This window comes from Macaca nemestrina, chromosome 9 (assembly GCF_043159975.1).
Source record: "Macaca nemestrina isolate mMacNem1 chromosome 9, mMacNem.hap1, whole genome shotgun sequence".
NCBI lineage: Eukaryota > Metazoa > Chordata > Mammalia > Primates > Cercopithecidae > Macaca > Macaca nemestrina.
Window position 1 is genome coordinate 92,334,455 of NC_092133.1, and position 17,536 is coordinate 92,351,990.

At 48.8% G+C, this 17,536-nt stretch overlaps 2 protein-coding genes across 3 annotated transcripts in view; one reads left to right on the top strand and one right to left on the bottom strand.

Annotated features, from left to right (window-relative positions):
* LOC105472068 (ankyrin repeat domain-containing protein 30B-like) overlaps window positions 1-17,536 on the bottom strand; it is a 539,363-nt gene that overhangs the window by 102,850 nt on the left and 418,977 nt on the right. The window lies entirely within an intron of this gene.
* Window positions 13,215-17,536, top strand: part of LOC105473130 (actin, cytoplasmic 1-like) — a 30,900-nt gene continuing 26,578 nt past the window's right edge. Inside the window, exon 1 of one of the 2 annotated variants that reach the window (XM_071070083.1) lies at window positions 13,215-13,905. In XM_071070083.1, the coding sequence (XP_070926184.1) occupies window positions 13,322-13,905 (584 nt within the window). In that variant the 5' untranslated portion in view covers window positions 13,215-13,321. Of the gene's footprint in view, window positions 13,906-16,555; window positions 16,785-17,536 lie in introns of those variants that run through there. The other variant, XM_071070084.1, reaches the window with a different exon arrangement.

Genomic DNA, 17,536 nt, shown 5'->3' on the forward strand with positions numbered 1-17,536 from the left:
GACGTGTTGACATGGGAGTATCTGTTCCCACATGGAAGGATGTGTGTTTATCTCTCATCTCTGAATAGATGTAATATATGACAAGTCTAGTGTCCATGGTTTAAAATGTTGCTTTGAGGATTCTCCATCCTGTATAAGAAGAATGACTTTCTTCAGATTATAATCATTATTAAAGCTGTATGTACCCTTTACTTAAAAACTATTAACAGTTTTTCATGTTGTACTGGTAATTTTGAACTTGGAATTGCTGGGTGAGAATTCCAGGAACCACAGAGTATTGATTTTTGCTGCCAAAATGCTATTGAGGCAGATGTTCCTGTGCTCCCTTGGCTGCTTCTGGCTGAAGGGGAGAGGTGTGGACTGAAGCTTGGGCACTCATGTGTGTCCCCTCCCCAGTCCCCATCCCAGTGGGGCCAGTCTCATTAGGCAGCCATAGATGAGCCTGGAACTTGACTGTCACTAGTGACTTGATCCTGGTGTAAAATGCATACTCGGGATAAGGTCACTCAGGTATTTTATTTCTTGGCCACAACTCCCATAGATGCCAATGTTTTGATAGCCTCGGTTTCTCAACGATGTCCTTTGTTTACAGTGCTACACTTCATACAAGTCAAGAAGTACTTGAGTTAGAAGAAACTTCTTATTCAGGTTTGAGTAAGCATTTTACTTCCATGTGTACTTTTAAATAATCCATACCTTGAAGAAGTTGGCCAGTGACATTATATACATGCTGATCCGGTTGTTCTTTTCATTCCTTGAGTCAGCTTCAGGGTCTTGGATATTAAAGAGGAGAGGGAGAACTGTTAATGTTTCGGGTCATCATTTGTGAACAAGGCCAGACTTTGCCCATTTTAGGTTATCCAGGACTCAAGGTAGCCATCTGGATCATAAGAAGGTCCTGCAGTTGAGACAAAATGACCCAAGTGTATTTTCCACAAGTTTTGATCCTCTGTAATATTTCTTTTTCCTTCCCTAGTGTGTGTAGATGAAGGCATGGAATGCAGTTCCACTTTCTCCCCAGAGTTGATCTTTTTGTGATTGCTTTCCCATCTCTAGTATTCTGTTGTGTCTAGAGAACTGATTTTTTCCTACATATGCAGATTGTACATTTGTAAGTGAAAATGTCAATACATTAAAGCATTAACCTTAAAGCATGTTTCATTGTGACTTCTGTGTCTTTAAAAAATTACTTTGTAGTAACATACTCTCAGCTTTTTCTGCTGTCATGGATCATAAGAATGCCATTTATTGAGAACCTACCAAATGCTAGACTATATCGTCACATCAGAGACAACTCACTGAATTCTTAGTGACTCTGTAAGGGAGGTATTCTCCAAGTTCCACTGGAGGGACCAAGGCCCAGAAGTTAAATAATTTACTCAGGAACATGCAGGTAGTAGGTCTCCACATCTGAGGTTAAAACGCCTTCTTGTTCCCTGTGCCATGTGAATATATGATTTCCACAAACAGGAGTGGCCTGTGTAGTCACACTCAGGATGGCTGCTTTTATTGTTTTTGTTTTTTGTTATTTTTATTTTTTAACTTTTTTTTTTTTTTTTTGGAGACAGAGTCCCGCTCTGTCGCCCAGGCTGGAGTGCAGTGGCCGGATCTCAGCTCACTGCAAGCTCCGCCTCCCGGGTTCACGCCATTCTCCTGCCTCAGCGTCCGGAGTAGCTGAGACTACAGGCGCCGCCACCACGCCCGGCTAATGTTTTGTATTTTTAATAGAAACGAGGTTTTACCGTGTTAGCTAGGATGGTCTTGATCTCCTGACCTCGAGATCCACCCGCCTCAGCCTCCCACAGTGCTGGGATTACAGGCGTGAGCCACCACGCTGGCCAGTTATTTTTGTTTTAAAAAATCATTTTAGTTCCTGAATTGCCTCCCTCTCCTCTGAGCTAGCTTTTCTGGCTGCCTCCCATGTTGCAGACCCTGGCTGTGTGGTGATCGTGTTTGCCGGTTACAGTTATTTCTGGCTGCCTCCCATGTTGCAGACCCTGGGTGTGTGGTGATGGTGTTTGCCGGTTACAGTTAAGTTGGGGGAGCCACACCCTGGAAGCTCTGTCTCTTGCTTTTGTTTGTTTAGAGAGAATCCTCTGATGTTTTGCCTGGAGACCATGTTTCTGGAGGGGTTGGGCTGAGGTGGTGTCATCCACACACAGACTTTCTGGCCTATTCCATCTTCTCTGGGGCTGGCCTTCCTGCTTCCTCTGGCCCCTAGGGGTTTTGTTTTGTTTTGTTTTGTTCTTTTGAGAGGAGTCTCGCTCTGTTGCCAGGCTGGAGTGCAATGGCACGATCTCAGCTCACTGCAACCTCTGACTCCAGGGTTCAAGCGATTCTCCTGCCTCAGTTTCCTGAGTAGCTGGGATTACAGGCGCACGTCGTCATGCCCAGCTAATTTTTGTATTGTTAGTAGAGACAGGGTTTCACCATGTTGGCCAGGATGGTCTCAGTCCCTTGACCTCGTGATCCGCCTGCCTGGGCCTCCCAAAGTGCTGGGATTACAGGCGTGAGCCACCGCGCCCGGCCCCCTAGGGTTTGTTTTTTAACTTACTTTCGTGAATAGATTATACATAGCTCGAAAATTAACAACAAAAAGATACATTCAGTAAAAGGTCTTTCATCTGCCCAGTACCACTGATAGTGGTTTATCCTTAATGGGTTTCTTTATGCATTGTAAGCTAGTACAAGATGATTTTTCTTTCTTTTTTACACGAAAGTAGTATACGATATACAACAGTGGTACTTGAATCAATCTCAGTATGATTTTACACTACTAAGTTTTTGAGCCCCCAAAGAGCTTTTAAAATGTGAATCAGCTGGGCGCGGTGGCTCACACCTGTAATCCCAGCACTTTGGGAGACCAAGGCGGGCAGATCACGAGGTCAGGAGATTGAGACCATCCTGGCTAACATGGTGGAACCCCATCTCTACTAAAAATACAAAAAAGTAGCCAGGCATAGTGGTGGGCGCCTGTAGTCCCAGCTACTCGGGAAGCTGAGGCAGGAGAATGGCAGGAACCCGGGAGGCGGAACTTGCAATGAGCCGAGATTGCACCACTGCACTCCAGCCTGGGCGACAGAGCAAGACTCCGTCTCAAAAAAAAAAAAAAAAAAAAAAAAAGTGATTTATATCAATATTATATTAGAAAATAAAACTGAGATTTACAAAATGATAAACCCATTGTATAGTGCTATTTATTTTTATTTAATTTTTTTTTTGTGTGTGTGTGAGAAAGAGTCTCTATCTGTCACCCAGGGTGAAGTGCAGTGGTGTGATCTTGGCTTACTGTATCCTCTGCCCCCCAGGTTCAAGCAATTCTCCTGCCTCAGCCTCCTGAGTAGCTGGGATTACAAGCACCCGCCACCATGCCTGGCTAATTTTGTATTTTTTTTATTAGAGACAGGGATTCCTCATGTTGGCCAGGCTGGTCTCAAACTTCTGACCTCAGGTGATCTGCCCGCCTTGGTCTCCCAAAGTGTTGGGATTATAGGCATGAGCCACCCAGAGTGACTTTTTTTTTGAGGCAGTTTCACTCTTGTTGCCCAGGCTGGAGGGCAATGGCGTGATCTGGGCTCACTGCAACCTCCGCCTCCCAGGCTCAAGCGATTCTCCTGCCTCAGCCTCCCGAGTAGCTGGGATTACAGGCGCCTGCCCCCATGCCCGGCTAATTTTTTTTTGTTTGTTTAGTAGAGATGGCATTTCATCATGTTGGCCAGGCTGGTCTTGAACTCCTGACCTCAGGTGATCTGCCCGCCTCGGCCTCCCAAATCGCTGGGATCACAGGCGTGAGCCACTGCACCCGGCCTATAGCGACATTTTAAAAGAACGTAGAAAACTTATTCTTCAAAACAGAATCAGTGAAGCATGACATTGTTTTCACATCACAATTTTCTTTAGTGCCATGCTTAGTAGAAGACAGCTGGATTTTCATCTTTGCATTCCAACTGTCGTGACGCTTTTTGGTTGGGATATATGAAGGATGTACATCCTTATACTGTTGTGTAGTTGGAAAGGGAGCACCTAGCGGACCCCGTAAAAGGATCCTGGGCAGTCTCAGGGTCCTTGGGTCAGACCTTAAAAACTTCTCTGTATGTTGTTCTGTGCCTTAATTGTTCACTTAACATACCTGATATTTCCCTATCAGCACTTAAAGAACCTGTTTATTCGTTTTATTTGTCCCATAATTTATCCAATACCATTTTGACTTTTTCTATAGCTAACAATGCTAGGATGTACCAGTTACTCCTGGTTGGGGGCTCCTCAGTGTGGTGTGGAACTAGTCAGTGACTAAAGGTTCCTGCAGTGCAGCTCACAGCTCACCTCCAGGATCACCAGGACGTAGAAGCGGAAGTCAGCGCTGTACACACAAGGTTAACACGAGGTCAGCTGCTGTAGTAAGCCACCCCAAATCAGCAGCTGAATGCAGAAAAAGCTCTATTTCTTGTCTCGTCTTTTTCTTTTTTTGAGACAGCGTTTCTCTCTTGCTGCCCAGGCTGGAGTGCAATGGTGGGATCTCGGCTCACTGCAACCTCCACCTCACAGGTTCAAGGGATTCTCCTGCCTTAGCCTCCTGGGTAGCTGGGATTACAGGCATGCACCACCACGCCCAGCTAACTTTGTATTTTAAGTTGAGACAGGATTTCACCATGTTGGTCAGGCTGGTCTTAAACTCCCAACCTCAGGTGATCCGCCCGCCTCGGCCTCCTAAAGTGCTGGGATTACAGGCTTGAGCCACCGCACCTGACTGAAAAGCTCTATTTCTTGTTCAAGTCGCAGTCCATTGTGGGTTCAAAAGGGATGAGAGTCCTCTGCTCCAGGCTGTTGTTCAGGGACCAAAGCTGCTTTTCTCTCTTTGCCTTGGAATCCACTGTGGGAACTTACACAACCTGCTGGAAGAAAAGACAGTGAAGGCGGGGCACGGTGGCTAACGCCTGTAATCCCAGAACTTTGGGAGGCTGAGGCGGGCGGATCATGAGGTCAGGAGATCGAGACCATCCTGGCTAACACAGTGAAACCCCGTCTCTACTAAAAAATGCAAAAAATTAGCCTGGTGTGGTGACAGACACCTGTAGTCCCAGCTACTCGGGAGGCTGAGGCGGGAGAATGGCATGAACCTGGGAGGCAGAGCTGGCAGTGAGCCAAGATAGCACCACTGCACTCCAGCCTGGGCAACAGAGCAAGACTCTGTCTCAAAAAAAAAAAAAAAAAAAAAAAAAGACAGTGAAGACACATCATCCTCAGCTCTGGAGTGGCGCTCCCCTTCCAGTGGTGAGAGCTAATCATGTGGCCTGGACTCAGTGCTTGAAGTCTGGGAGGTGTTGTCTGAGCTCAGGAAGAAATGGCCCTCGCCTCAGCTGCTGATAAACGCAACAGGCCATAGTTAATGACAGATCATGATTGTCAAGTATCGTCAATGCTCGGTGGAAGCTGGGTTTATACTAACTTTCCTTTGCAGAGTTTTTACTGATTCATAAAGCCAGTGGTTGCATATTACAAGCAGATCGTTAGTTCACACAACACAAATGTCATTTGGTCACGGATATTTTTGTTGCTGTTCGATCGTTTCTTTCCCTACTTATCAACTGGTGTGGATGGACCTAGAGAAGATGTTCACCCTTTCCAGCAAGGAATATAGTTCCTTCATCCGTTTGTCCTTTATTAAATTAAAGTCATGCTGAGGACGACGCGTTATTGCCCCTGGTTGTCCTGCTGCCCCTTCCTGTGAGCAGCCTGTAAGTTCCTGCCCGATGCCGAGTGCCTGTCCGTGTCATCTTGCCCACCAGAGGAACAGAGTCCAAGCCTCACGGGTGGTGTGCCGTGCCTGGGGGAAGGGAGCGTGAGTGTGTCATGTTTGAGCAGGTGCTTTAGGAAGCAGAGGGGGCTTCTGCAGCCTTCTCATCCTTTTCCCCACTGCAGGAGCTGCTCCCTCCCCTGTGGTCCCAGATAGGACTCATGCAGCAGAGCCTTCACAGCTGCCCCTCAGGGGCTCCATGTCACGGAAGGCAGGGGGAGCATTGTTTGCCGTACAGCAAAGCTGACCGGGATGAGCTGCCACCGGGTGCTGTGCCAGGTGAGGGGGCACAGCAGTCAGTGAGACCATACTTGGAGAGGGGGCAGTGGGAGCACTGCCCAGGCCTCACCAGAGTGACGGGTCCAGATAACAGCCCACTATGTGGGGTCCAGCTTACACCACACCACGTGGGGTCCAGATTACACCCCACCATGTGGGGGTCCAGATTACACCCCACTATGCGGGGTGCAGATTACACCACACCACATGAGTGACGGGTCCGGATTACACCCCACTATGTGGGGTCCAGATTACACCACGTCGGGCCCCAGATTCAGAGCTTGCCCTTCTGAGCCTTTTCATCTCTGTGAATGACGGGAGGGGAGGGATGACACCAAGCCCACAGGGCTGGTAGAGGAGTAAGTGGCCTGAGTGTGTGGGAAGGCCGAGCGCGGTGCTGGGCACACTGAGTCCTCTGTAGGTTTGACCCTTCCTCTGCTCCTTTTTTCCTGAGCTTCTCTTCTGTTATTTGTAAAACTGGGTGACAGTTGGTGTCTCCATAGCCCTCAAAGATGAGACCATTCCCTTCTTGTTCTCATGGCCAAGGAAGGCCCTGCCACGCCTGAGCTTTGCAGGTGGGAAAGGCTTCCTCTGCCCCTCCAGGGAGTGTAAACATGGAGTCTTGGCATTTCTGTATTCCCAGGACCCTTTATTGGTCTTTGCATAATGCCCCACTTTTACTCTTCTTGCAGAACTTTCTCCCTTCAACCACTAACCTAAGCTGGTGGACGCGGGGATAACGAGGCACGGTGGCAGTGATGTCTGGCCTGAGCCATCACCGGGCATTTACCAGCTGTGTGCTGTGGGGGGCAGCTCGCCTCTGCGTTTCCCCTTTTGTTTACGACAGGTGCAGTAGGAGCACCCTGGAAGACTGTGATGGGCATTCGCTGAGCCAGCACAGACGGGAGGCACGGAGAGTGGTGCTGGGAACCTTTGTAACTACTGACAATACGTGTTTCTCATGATGCAGGCTTACAGATGAGGCGACAGACGTGGTGTGCCAGCCCTGAGGCACCTGGACAGGTCTGAGGTCCTGCTTGGCTTGGTGGTTGGCTCTGGGACCTGTGGGACCCCAGCAGGCAGGGAGCAGGCAGTGTGGGCTGGGCTGGGGCAGAGGCTACCCTGGCACCTTGCTCTCATTTTACCTGGTATTGGGGGCACAAGTTGGCCACCTTGCCAAGGTCTTGGGAATCCTGAGGACTAAACTCCAGTGGCCAGGAGCAGGTTAGAAATGCATTTTCCTGGGACTTAAAGCCACAACGTCCTGAGGGAGTCTGGGACGGCCCGAGTCTGCATTTCCGCCTGCCCTCAGGTGATTCTGTAAAGCCTTGACTCCCCTGGTCCTGGCCTCCGAGCCCCGCCCTTTCTGAGACCTCTGCCTTCCTCTCTCCTCTCCCTCCCTGCTCACCTAACTGACCTCCACTGAGCTGCTGGACAGGTGTCCCCTCCTCTAGGAGGCCTCCTAGCCTTCCCTCCAGCTCAGCACAATGCTGAGAGAAGCGACACTAGACAGTATGGCCTCCTCCCCTCCTGTGGTGTGACTGAGCCCAGGGACAGTCACTGGCCAGTGGGAGGAAGGAAGGGGCCCAGCACTGGCTTTGCATGGCTCTCTGGGCATGCCTCTGCCTGGGAACTGGGAAACAGGTCAGAGGCAACTCCTCCTGGGCCCCAGGGGAGCTGGCAGCTCCACCAGACCCTCCACTGCTGTGTCATCAGAATGGCAGTTCTCAAACAGGGTCATCTCCAAAGGGCAGTGAGCTAGGTGCTCCTGTGCAGCACCCCAGGCAGGCTCTGCCCCGTTCTTTCACTAACCTGTCAGAGGCCAGGTGAGCAGCTTGTGTGTTCCTGGCTCAGTACCTGGGCAGGTGTGCCGGGCAGGGCCCATTCTCAGGAGCTGTCTTGCCTGCCTGGTGCAGACAAACCCAGGCTGTGACCTGCTCAACAGATGTGCAGCAGGGAGCATGTGCACATGTGCAGATGTGACCTTAGGGAGGTCTCTGGGGCTGCACTGATCTCAAAAGGTTATCACTTCTGTGGGCACGGACGTGGATAGTGTGGGAACATGGCCTTTCCAGCCTCGGTGGCCTCCTCTATAAGGAAGGTATAGTAATAACAGTACCACCCGGTAGGCACCCAGTAGGAGCGCAGACATCCCTTCATTCCTTTCTCAGACCAATGGCTTGGTCCCGGACCAGCAGCACAGCAGCCTCCGGGAACCTCTTGGAAATGCAGATTCTCCAGCAATTCCGAGTTTTCCAGCAGTTTCCTGAGTCAGGGACAGCACTCAGGGTGATGCCACTGCAGGTTCAAGTTTGAGGACCACTGGTCTAGAATGGACTTGCTCTCTCCCCTTCCTCCTTCCTCTCTCCCCCTTCCTGCACTCCTGCTGGCCGGTACTTCCTCCATGCAGCTGCTGGTTTCTGAGGGCCGCCACCAGGTGTCAGGGCAGCCCCAGGAATGTTCTGGCTGTCCCACCTTCCCTGCCAGCCTGGCCTCTGCTGCCTCAGGAGGTGTCCTGAGAAGGGAAGCGGCTTCCCGAGCTTCTCACAGGATGAATGTTTCTCTGTGCTTTTCTAACTGCTCAGGGTGAGTCATCTGGGCCTGAAGGCGGTGAAGGTGGCAGATATGTCAGCATCCTGTGTGGTGGGGACAGGGACAACCCCACAGCACCTAGTGGTATGTTGTGAGATTTAGGGGGCACACCCAACTCCTCCTGTACTACTCCCCTAAGTCCTAAGTCCTCACTCTCTTATTCTGCCCTAGGAGGCTTCTCCAACCACCCTGATCTGTGCCCCATTGTGACTCTGGCCAGGGCCTCAGACCCTCCACCCAGTCCAGTCCTCGCAGTGGGCCTCCCAGGCCTGTCCTGCTGTGCCAATGCTGAGGCCGACTTTGGGCTACTGGTCCAGGCCCTGCCCAGTCCTGTGACTACACGTCCCTAACCGCCACCACAGGCTTGGTGGGCCACAAACCTCCTCCTGAACACAGCCCACAGCCCACGGCTTTGCCCACGGTCCCCTCCCAGCTTGCCCGCTCCAGCTCCCCTGAGTTCAAAGCCAGCCCACACCTTCCCATGCGCTGGACACCCTCCCCGGCGCTGGTGCAGGAGGCTGAGTAGGGCAGGCAAGGTCTCTGCCTGCAGCCACACCAACCCAGCGGCTACCCTCCCAGCAGGGCTGGGCAGAGCATCGGGAGGACTGCCCGGGTCCGGAAGGGCATATGCTGGATTCCAGGCGAGGAGCTGCTGTGCTAGGCCCCCAGGCGTGCTCAGGTGGGAGTGGCTATGGGCCATGGGCTGCGGGGGCAGCTAACAAAACAATGCCATTAAAAATGGGCAAAGGACAGGAATAGAGACATACAAATGGCTAAGATGTTTATGAGAAAATGCTCAACATCATTGATCAGGGAAATGCAAATCAAAACCACAGCGAGATATTATCTCACCTCACTTAGAATGGGTATTATTAATAAAACAAAAAATAACAGATGCTGATGAGAATGCAGAGAAATGGAAACTCTGCTACACTGTCAGTAGGAATGCAAATCAGTACAAGCATGATGGAAACAGTATAGAGAATTCTAAAAACACCGAGAGCTATTGTATGGTCCAGCAATCTCACTGGGCGGGGAGTGGGGGTGTGTGGGGGAGGGGTATTCTTCCAAAGGAAAAAGTTCAGTGTAACAAAGGGTAACTTGCATGCTTGTGTTTATCACAGCATTATTCACAATAGCAAAGATACAGAGTCAATGCAAGTATTCATCAACTGATGAATGGATAAGTAAGATGTACTAAATATACACAGTAGAATACTATTTGGCATAACAAATAATGAAATCATGTCATTTTCAGAAATAAGGGTAGATCTGGAAGTCATTGAGTAAAATAAGCCAGGCACAGAAGGACAAATACCGCAGGTTCTCACTCACATGTAGGAGCTAAAAAAAAAGCTTGATCTCATGGACCCAGAGAATGCGATGTTAGTACCAGAGGCCGGGAAGACGGGGTGTGGAAGGGAGAATGAAGAGAAGTTGGCTATTGGGTACAGACCGCAGTTAGAAGAAATAAGCTGTAATGTTTGACAGCAGACTATGGTGACTAAATAACAATATTATGTGTAAATATTCAAAGTAACCAGAATACACATTTTATGCATGTAACAAGCATTTGTATTAAGGAAGGAGACCACTACTACTCCTGCTGCCCTCCTCCCCCCACCTTGCCTAGTTCAAAGACAGGAGAAAAGAGAGAGAGAAACAAAAGTAAGATAAATAGCCAGACAACCTTGGCACCACCACCCAGTCCTAGGAGTTAAACAAAGTAATAGTAATAACATCAACCCCTGGCCTAAACTACTTGTGTTATCTGTAAATTCCAGACACTGTATGAAAAAAGCATTGTAAAACTTTTTGTTCTGTTAGCTGATGCATGTAGCCCCCAGTCACATTTCCCATGCTTGCTCGATTTATCACGACCCTTTCACGTGGACCCCTTAGAGTTGTAAGCCCTAAAAAGGGCTAGGAATTTCTTTTTTGGGGAGCTCGGCTCTTAAGAAGCGAGTCTGCCGACGCTCCTGGCCGAATAAAAAAACCTCTTCCTTCTTTAATCCGGTGTCTGAGGAGTTTCGTCTGCGGCTCGTCCTGCTACAGTATGTACCCTACAAAGAGCTAAAATATTATGCGTCAATAAGATGGAGAGGTTATGCCCCAGCCTCGAGAGAGGGGCTCCTTGGATCCGCACAGCACATCCTGCCCACCTGCATCCTCTGCCCCACTGTGCTGGTCATATCTGGGCCTTCATGCTCCGGTCCCCAAGGCAGGTGGTGCTGATTCAGGTGGCCACACTGTGGATCTGGCTGTTGGTGGCCCAGAGGGTGGGTGCTAGAAGCTTCCTGCTCTTCTTCTTCCACTGGGACCAGGTGGAGCCAGGCAGTGACAGGGTACCACCCTCTTGACCAGATCCTGGAACACAGGAGTGTCACCTGGCCCCTCCTCATCCCAACTTAGTGCCCAAAGTACCCCTGGGCCCGGCATGGCTGGGCTGGAACTCGGGGATGCAGCTCAAGCCTTGTGGCATCTCTGGGTTCTCTGTCCACTGAGGGTGCCCTGGGACCCAAAGCTGCCGGGAAGAGATTGGCTTATCCTCATGCCTGGCACCCCAGACTGTCCTTCCTGGTCCAACGCCCTGGTCACATTCCCCAGGGCAGCTTAGGGCTTTGTTTAGGGATTTACCGTAGTCAGGTGCCTAATAAGTGCTGAGACCTGCAAGGCCATGTGGGCAGATGGGAGGTGCTCTTCGGTGAGCACCCCCAGCAGCCAGCAGGGCAGTCCCCCACCCAGGCGTCTCGTGCTCCGCTTGTTTGACTGTTACAGCACTTCATGTCAGGGACAGCACCTCCCGTCCCTCCTGTCAGGAAGGACACAGACAGCAGGTGCCTGGGGGCAAGGCATTTGCCAGGTAACTCAGGCTGCGAGTGCTGGAGCCGGGATTTGAACCCGGATCATGGCACTCTGTATGGGGCAATGGAAGATATAGGGATGTCCATGCAGGAAGGAAGGGCAGCCCGGTCCCACTGAGCCCAACTGGAGGAAATTGCTCAGCCTGCAGCTGGGGGGAGAGACCAGGAGGTCAGGCTTCCCCTTGCTTCCTGGTTCGGGATCACAGAGGGACAAGGAAATTTAGTGTGTGTGTCTTTTTTCTTTTTGTTTCATTCAAAATTTAGTTTATTATCAAGCAAGAGGAGTTTATGCAGCAGGAGGGTTGAGGTGCCACTGCCCTGGTCCAGCTCAGACGCCAGCACCAGGGAGGCGGGAACAGTGTCCTGTACCCAGGATCTGCACAGGGGGGTGACTTTCTGCATCTCCCCATCCGTGGGAGGTGCTCCTCCAAGCCTCCTCTTGCCAGTCTGGACACAGCAGCCTGCACCTTGACCCTATTGCATGCCAGTGGAGCAGAGCCCCCCAGGCCAGAAGCCCCACAGCTGTTGGCTCTGGCTTGGACACCAGGCAGGGGGCACCGGGGCAGGAGGTGGCCGCGATCCCGTGACCGCAAGTGCCCCCTCGCTGATGGCCTCGTGTTCTGTGTGCCGACCAAAGAGGAGCAAGTGTGGAAGGCACCTCAGGCAGGCACTGGGCTCGGTGGGCGTCTTGTGCTCCGCGATTTTGAGGCCATTTGCAGCCAGCTCCCTCAGCCCGAGTTCCGAGCTGCAGCCGCTGCCACGCACAACAGCACGGCCAGGAGTGTCTTGGGGGCTTTCTTCATAGGAGGCTGTCAGCATCCTCAGGTTCCAGGCGCTCAGGCCCAGTCCTGCTTCAAGAGGCTTTTTTCCCCCACCAGAGGCTTCTCAATGGCCTGAAAGCTCCGCTGACTCCGGGGAAGTTTGCTGGGAACACAAGGCTGTCAGTGACATTCGTGGCGCCAAGACTTAACCATGCGGGTTGCACGGATCCGCCACTGTCTGTGCCACGTGCACTGGCGCCACCTGAGATGCACGCGCACGCCGCACGCGCACGCCGCACGCGCACGCCGCACGCGCACGCCGCACGCCGCACGCGCACGCCGCACGCGCACGCCGCACGCGCACGCCGCACGCGCACGCCGCACGCGCGAAACGGTTTGGCTGACCTGTAACGGTTTGGCTGGCCTGTAACGGCTTGCACGCGCACGCCACACGCGCTTAACAGCTTGGCTGGTTTGTAACGGCTTGCACACGCACGCCGCACGCGCGTAACTGGCTGACCTGTAGCGGTTTGCACGCGCACGCCACACACCTAACGGCTTGGCTGGTTTGTAACGGCTTGTACACGCACGCCACACGCGCGTAACTGGTAACTGGCTGGCCTGTAACGGCTTGCACGCGCACGGCACACGCGCGTAGCGGCTTGGCTTGGCTTTGCGTTCTTTGCTTGGCTTGGCGTGGGTCGCTTGGCCTTCTGTTCCTCCTCGGACCTCCTTGGATTGACGTTTTCTCCTTTGGGTTGACCTTTCCTCCCTAGTTCCTTTGCTGGGCTTGACCTTTTCTCTGCTGGGTTTGGCATTCCCTTGGGTGGGCTGGGTGTTTTATTGGGGGGGGGGGTTGGCCCTTCCTGGGGTGGGCGTGGGTTTTCCCTGGGTGGGGTGGGCTGGGCTCCCCTGCTGGGGTTGGCAGGTTTTGGCCGGGATTGATCTTTCTCTTCAAACAGATCGGAAACCCGCAGTTACCTGCTAGTTGGTGAAACTGGTTGGTAGACGGGATCTGCTGTTAAAAGCAGATGGTGGCTGAAGTCGGTTCCATGCCGGCTGCGTCCTCTGTGAAGAAGCCATTTGGTTTCAGGAGGAAGATGGGCAAGTGGTGCTGCCACTGCCTCCCCTGCTGCAGGGGGAGCGGAAAGAGCAACCTGGGCGCTTCTGCAGACCAGGACGACTCCGCTAGGAAGACACTCAGGAGCAAGATGGCCAAGTGGTGCTGCCACTGCCTCCCCTGCTGCAGGGGGAGCAGGAAGAGCAACGTGGGCGCTTCTGGAGACCAGGACGACTCTGCTATGAAGACACTCAGGAGCAAGATGGCCAAGTGGTGCTGCCACTGCCTCCCCTGCCGCAGGGGGAGCGGCAAGAGCAACCTGGGCGCTTCTGGAGACCAGGATGACTCCGCTGTGAAGACAGTCAGGAGCAGCAAGAGCAACGTAGGCGCTTGGGAAGAATACGACCATAGTGCCTTCATGGAGCCGAGGTACCACGTCCGTCGAGAAGATCTGGACAAGCTCCACAGAGCTGCCTGGTGGGGTAAAGTCCCCAGAAAGGATCTCATCATCATGCTCAGGGACACTGACGTGAACAAGACGGACAAGCAAAAGAGGTAACCGGGCCTGGGCTGGGAGGAGGAGGGACGTGGGGGGATGATGGGGACATATCCTCCTGGTGGGGGAGGAGGGGGACCTGGCTTTCTTGTCTCCGCAGGCCCCACACCACCCTGGGTGTGGAAACCTCAGCGAGGTCAGAGGTCAGGGCACAGGTCCCTTCCTGAGCCGCAACACAAAACAAAACTTGAGCTGATTTCCAATCCAATTATAATTTCCCTCACAGAACACTAATAGATTGTTTTAAAGTGATTTAACTTGAAAAATTAAGTTGATGCAGCGGATTATTTTTAATGTACACATTTTAAAGCAATGTTCTATGTATTATAGAAAAGTGTATATTGAGAACTAAGAATGAAGCCCCATAACATATCAACTTCAAGGCTAAATATTCTTCAAATAAAATCCAGTATGGATTTTTTATCAATGTACCCTATGTAAATATGTTCTTTACTGAGGAACCTTAGAAGGAAACTGAAATGGCAAGAAGGTTTGTGTGCTTGAAAAGGAAGATTGAATTTTCTGAAGATGTGAGCTTTTTCTGTTTATCACTTTTACCTAAGCCAAATAAAAATAGGAAAGTTTTAGAGTTTTTACACATGCTGTCTTTTCTTATTGTGATAAATTATTTTTTTGTAACAGAATGGAAAAAGACTTGCTTTTCCAGATATCAAAATGTTCATGTGCTATTTCCACAAATTGTTTACTAACAGCCGAAAAGATCAATGAGTAGAACAGAATAGGAAATCCAGAAATACCCAAATATATGTAAGAATTTAGCACTTGATAATGGTGATATTTTGTATTATTTAAAAAAGGTGGATTGTTCATAATTCATTTTTGGAGAAAACTAGCTAGATTTTTATGTCACAAAAATAAGAGTATAGATTAAAAATTTTAAATATACAAAAGGAGAAACATACCAGAAGAAAACACAAATGCCTATTTATATATGCAGATATATATATATATATTTTTTTTTTTTTTTTTTTTTTTTTTTTTTTGACAGAGTCTCACTCTGTTGGCCAGGCTGGAGTGTAGTGGTGTGATCTTGGCTCACTGCAATCTCTGCCTGTTAGGTTCAAGCAATTCTCTGCTTCAGCCTACTAAGTAGCTGGGATTAAAGGCGCCTGCCACCATGCCTGGCTAATTTTTTTTTTATTTTTAGTAGAGATGGGGTTTCACCATCTTGGCCAGGCTGGTCTTGAATTTCTGTCCTTGTGATCCATGCACCTTGGCCTCCCAAAGTGCTGGGATTACAGGCGTGAGTCACTGTGCCCGGCCTATATATGCAGATGTAATAATAAAATACGCATTCTAAAATTGGGCATAGTACTTTTTAGCGTATCTACCGGTGACCTACGTACGTAGGAAAACAGTGTTCCTGGTAGGAGAAGGAATTTAAGTTAGAGGAATGAAATACTGTTTTCTACTTAAGTTAGAAGAGGAGTGAAAGGCCGGGTGCAGTGGTTCATGCCTGTTATCCCAGCACTTTAGGAGGCTGAGGCAGGCGGATCACAAAGTCAGGAGTTTGAGAGCAGCTTGGCCGGTGTGGTGAAACCCCATCTCTACTAAAAATACAGAAAATTAGCTGGGCATGGTGGCATGCACCTGTAATCCCAGCTACTCAGGAGGCTGAGGCAAGAGAATTGCTTGAACCAGGGAGGTGGAGGTTGCAGTGAGTCGAGATCACGCCACTATACTCCAGCCTGGGCGATGGAGTGAGAGTCCATCTCAAAAAAAAAAAAAAAAAAAAAAAAAAAAAAGGAATGAAATACTGTTTTTTATCCACAAAGTTTGTGAGGATGAAGAACAGTGGTACATATATAGTTGTTCAAAGTTTAAGTTGCTGCAGCTTTTCAAACACACACTTTAGTGGTAAGAACCACATTTTTTAAATGTATATGCTTTTTACTGATCAATTCCATTATGCTGAAATATCTTTACGAAACAGATACATCTGTTTTTCTTAGTATTGCTTAAAACAGCAGTGTATTTAGAAGAATTCATAGATTTTATGAACAAATTTCAGTGCATCCATAGGATGGAATAATAAGTAACTATTGAGGGCATCAGTAGATACAGAGATATGTTGACATGCAAAGATGTACTTTGCTATATCAAGTGAGAAAAAAATCAGTTTGTTACACATATACACAAATATAATCTGCTCTTGTGTTAGCTGAAAATATGTAGAAAATATAATCAAACTTATTTCTGGGGATTTGTAAGTGAAGTTTTTTCCTTTCTCTTATCTGTGATTTCTGCAATGAACATCTGAAGTTTAGTTAAGGTTCATTAGTAATGAAATAATCCTTGGGAAGAGAAGGAATATGCTGCTTGCATAGATACAACTAATTCCTCACATTCTATTATTTATTTTTATTTCTGTGGATGGCTGTCTTCTGTGAACTTTTATCCTCTTCAGAAGTAGAGAAATTCTGTTTACCTGTTCCTGTAGATTTTATTGTATATACATTTTATTATATAATTATCTTTTCATTATATATAGGTTAACATGTGTAAAAAGTGTGATTCATTTTAGTTGAGTTATGTACTTATGAAAATTAAAATAGCAAATATAAATGATTATTACTGTTGCAGATGTATTCTCCTACTCTACAGCAGTTTCCTTTAAAAATATTGAACTCCCAAGCTGCGTTTATCCATTCTTTCAGTCCATTTAGTCATCAGACATAAGCCAGACACCTATTATGTGGCAGGCGTATTCTACTATCTCTCAGGATCCTTCCATCTTTGAAAACTTCATGTTTACCTGCTGGGCATGAGCAAGCTGAGAGATTTAAAGTTGGAGCATTAGGACTTAATCTCAATTGAAGCTTTTCCTCCCTCCTTTCAAACAAAAACATTTCTGAAGGTAGAAAATAGTAAAAGATAACCTTTAATTGCCTTTTTGAACTTTTATAAGTCTTGAATAAAGACTGTTTTAGTTGTTTTAAGAACTAAAATGTGGTAGATAAACAGCAGGGACTACTATGCAGCCATAAAAGAAAGAACGAGAGCATGTCCTTTGCAGGGACAGGATGGTGTTGAAAGCCATTATTCTCAGCAAACTAACATAGGAAGAGAAAACCAAATACTGCATGTTCTTACTTATAGGTGGGAGCTAAATGATAACACACAGATACCTAGAGGGAAGGAACACGCACTGGGGCCTATCGGAGGTGGAGGGTGGGAGGAGGGAAAGAAGCAGGAAATAGAGTGAACGGGTACTGGGCTTAACGCCTGGGTAATGAAATCATCTGTCCAACCAACCCCCTTGGCGCACGTTTACCTGTGTAACAAACCGGCACATCTGCACCTGTACCCCTGAATGTAAACGTTGAAAAAAGCTCCACAAATAGTTTCATAAATCCATTTTAAAAAGAGGAAATTTATAACAGTCTTAAATCCTAATAGGAAAGATTGGAAATATCTGATGTACATACATTGTATAAATCTAAGTATTGAAACCAATGAGCCCATGGTGTTTATTTGAATTTCCAGGTTTTCTTTGGCTTAACGTTTTTTGAAAACCAAAGTAAGAATTAGTTTATTTTAGAAATTTTTGTTTTCACCTCAGCCCTCTTATTCCATAGTTTTTTTAAGAACTAAAATTTATCTAAATGC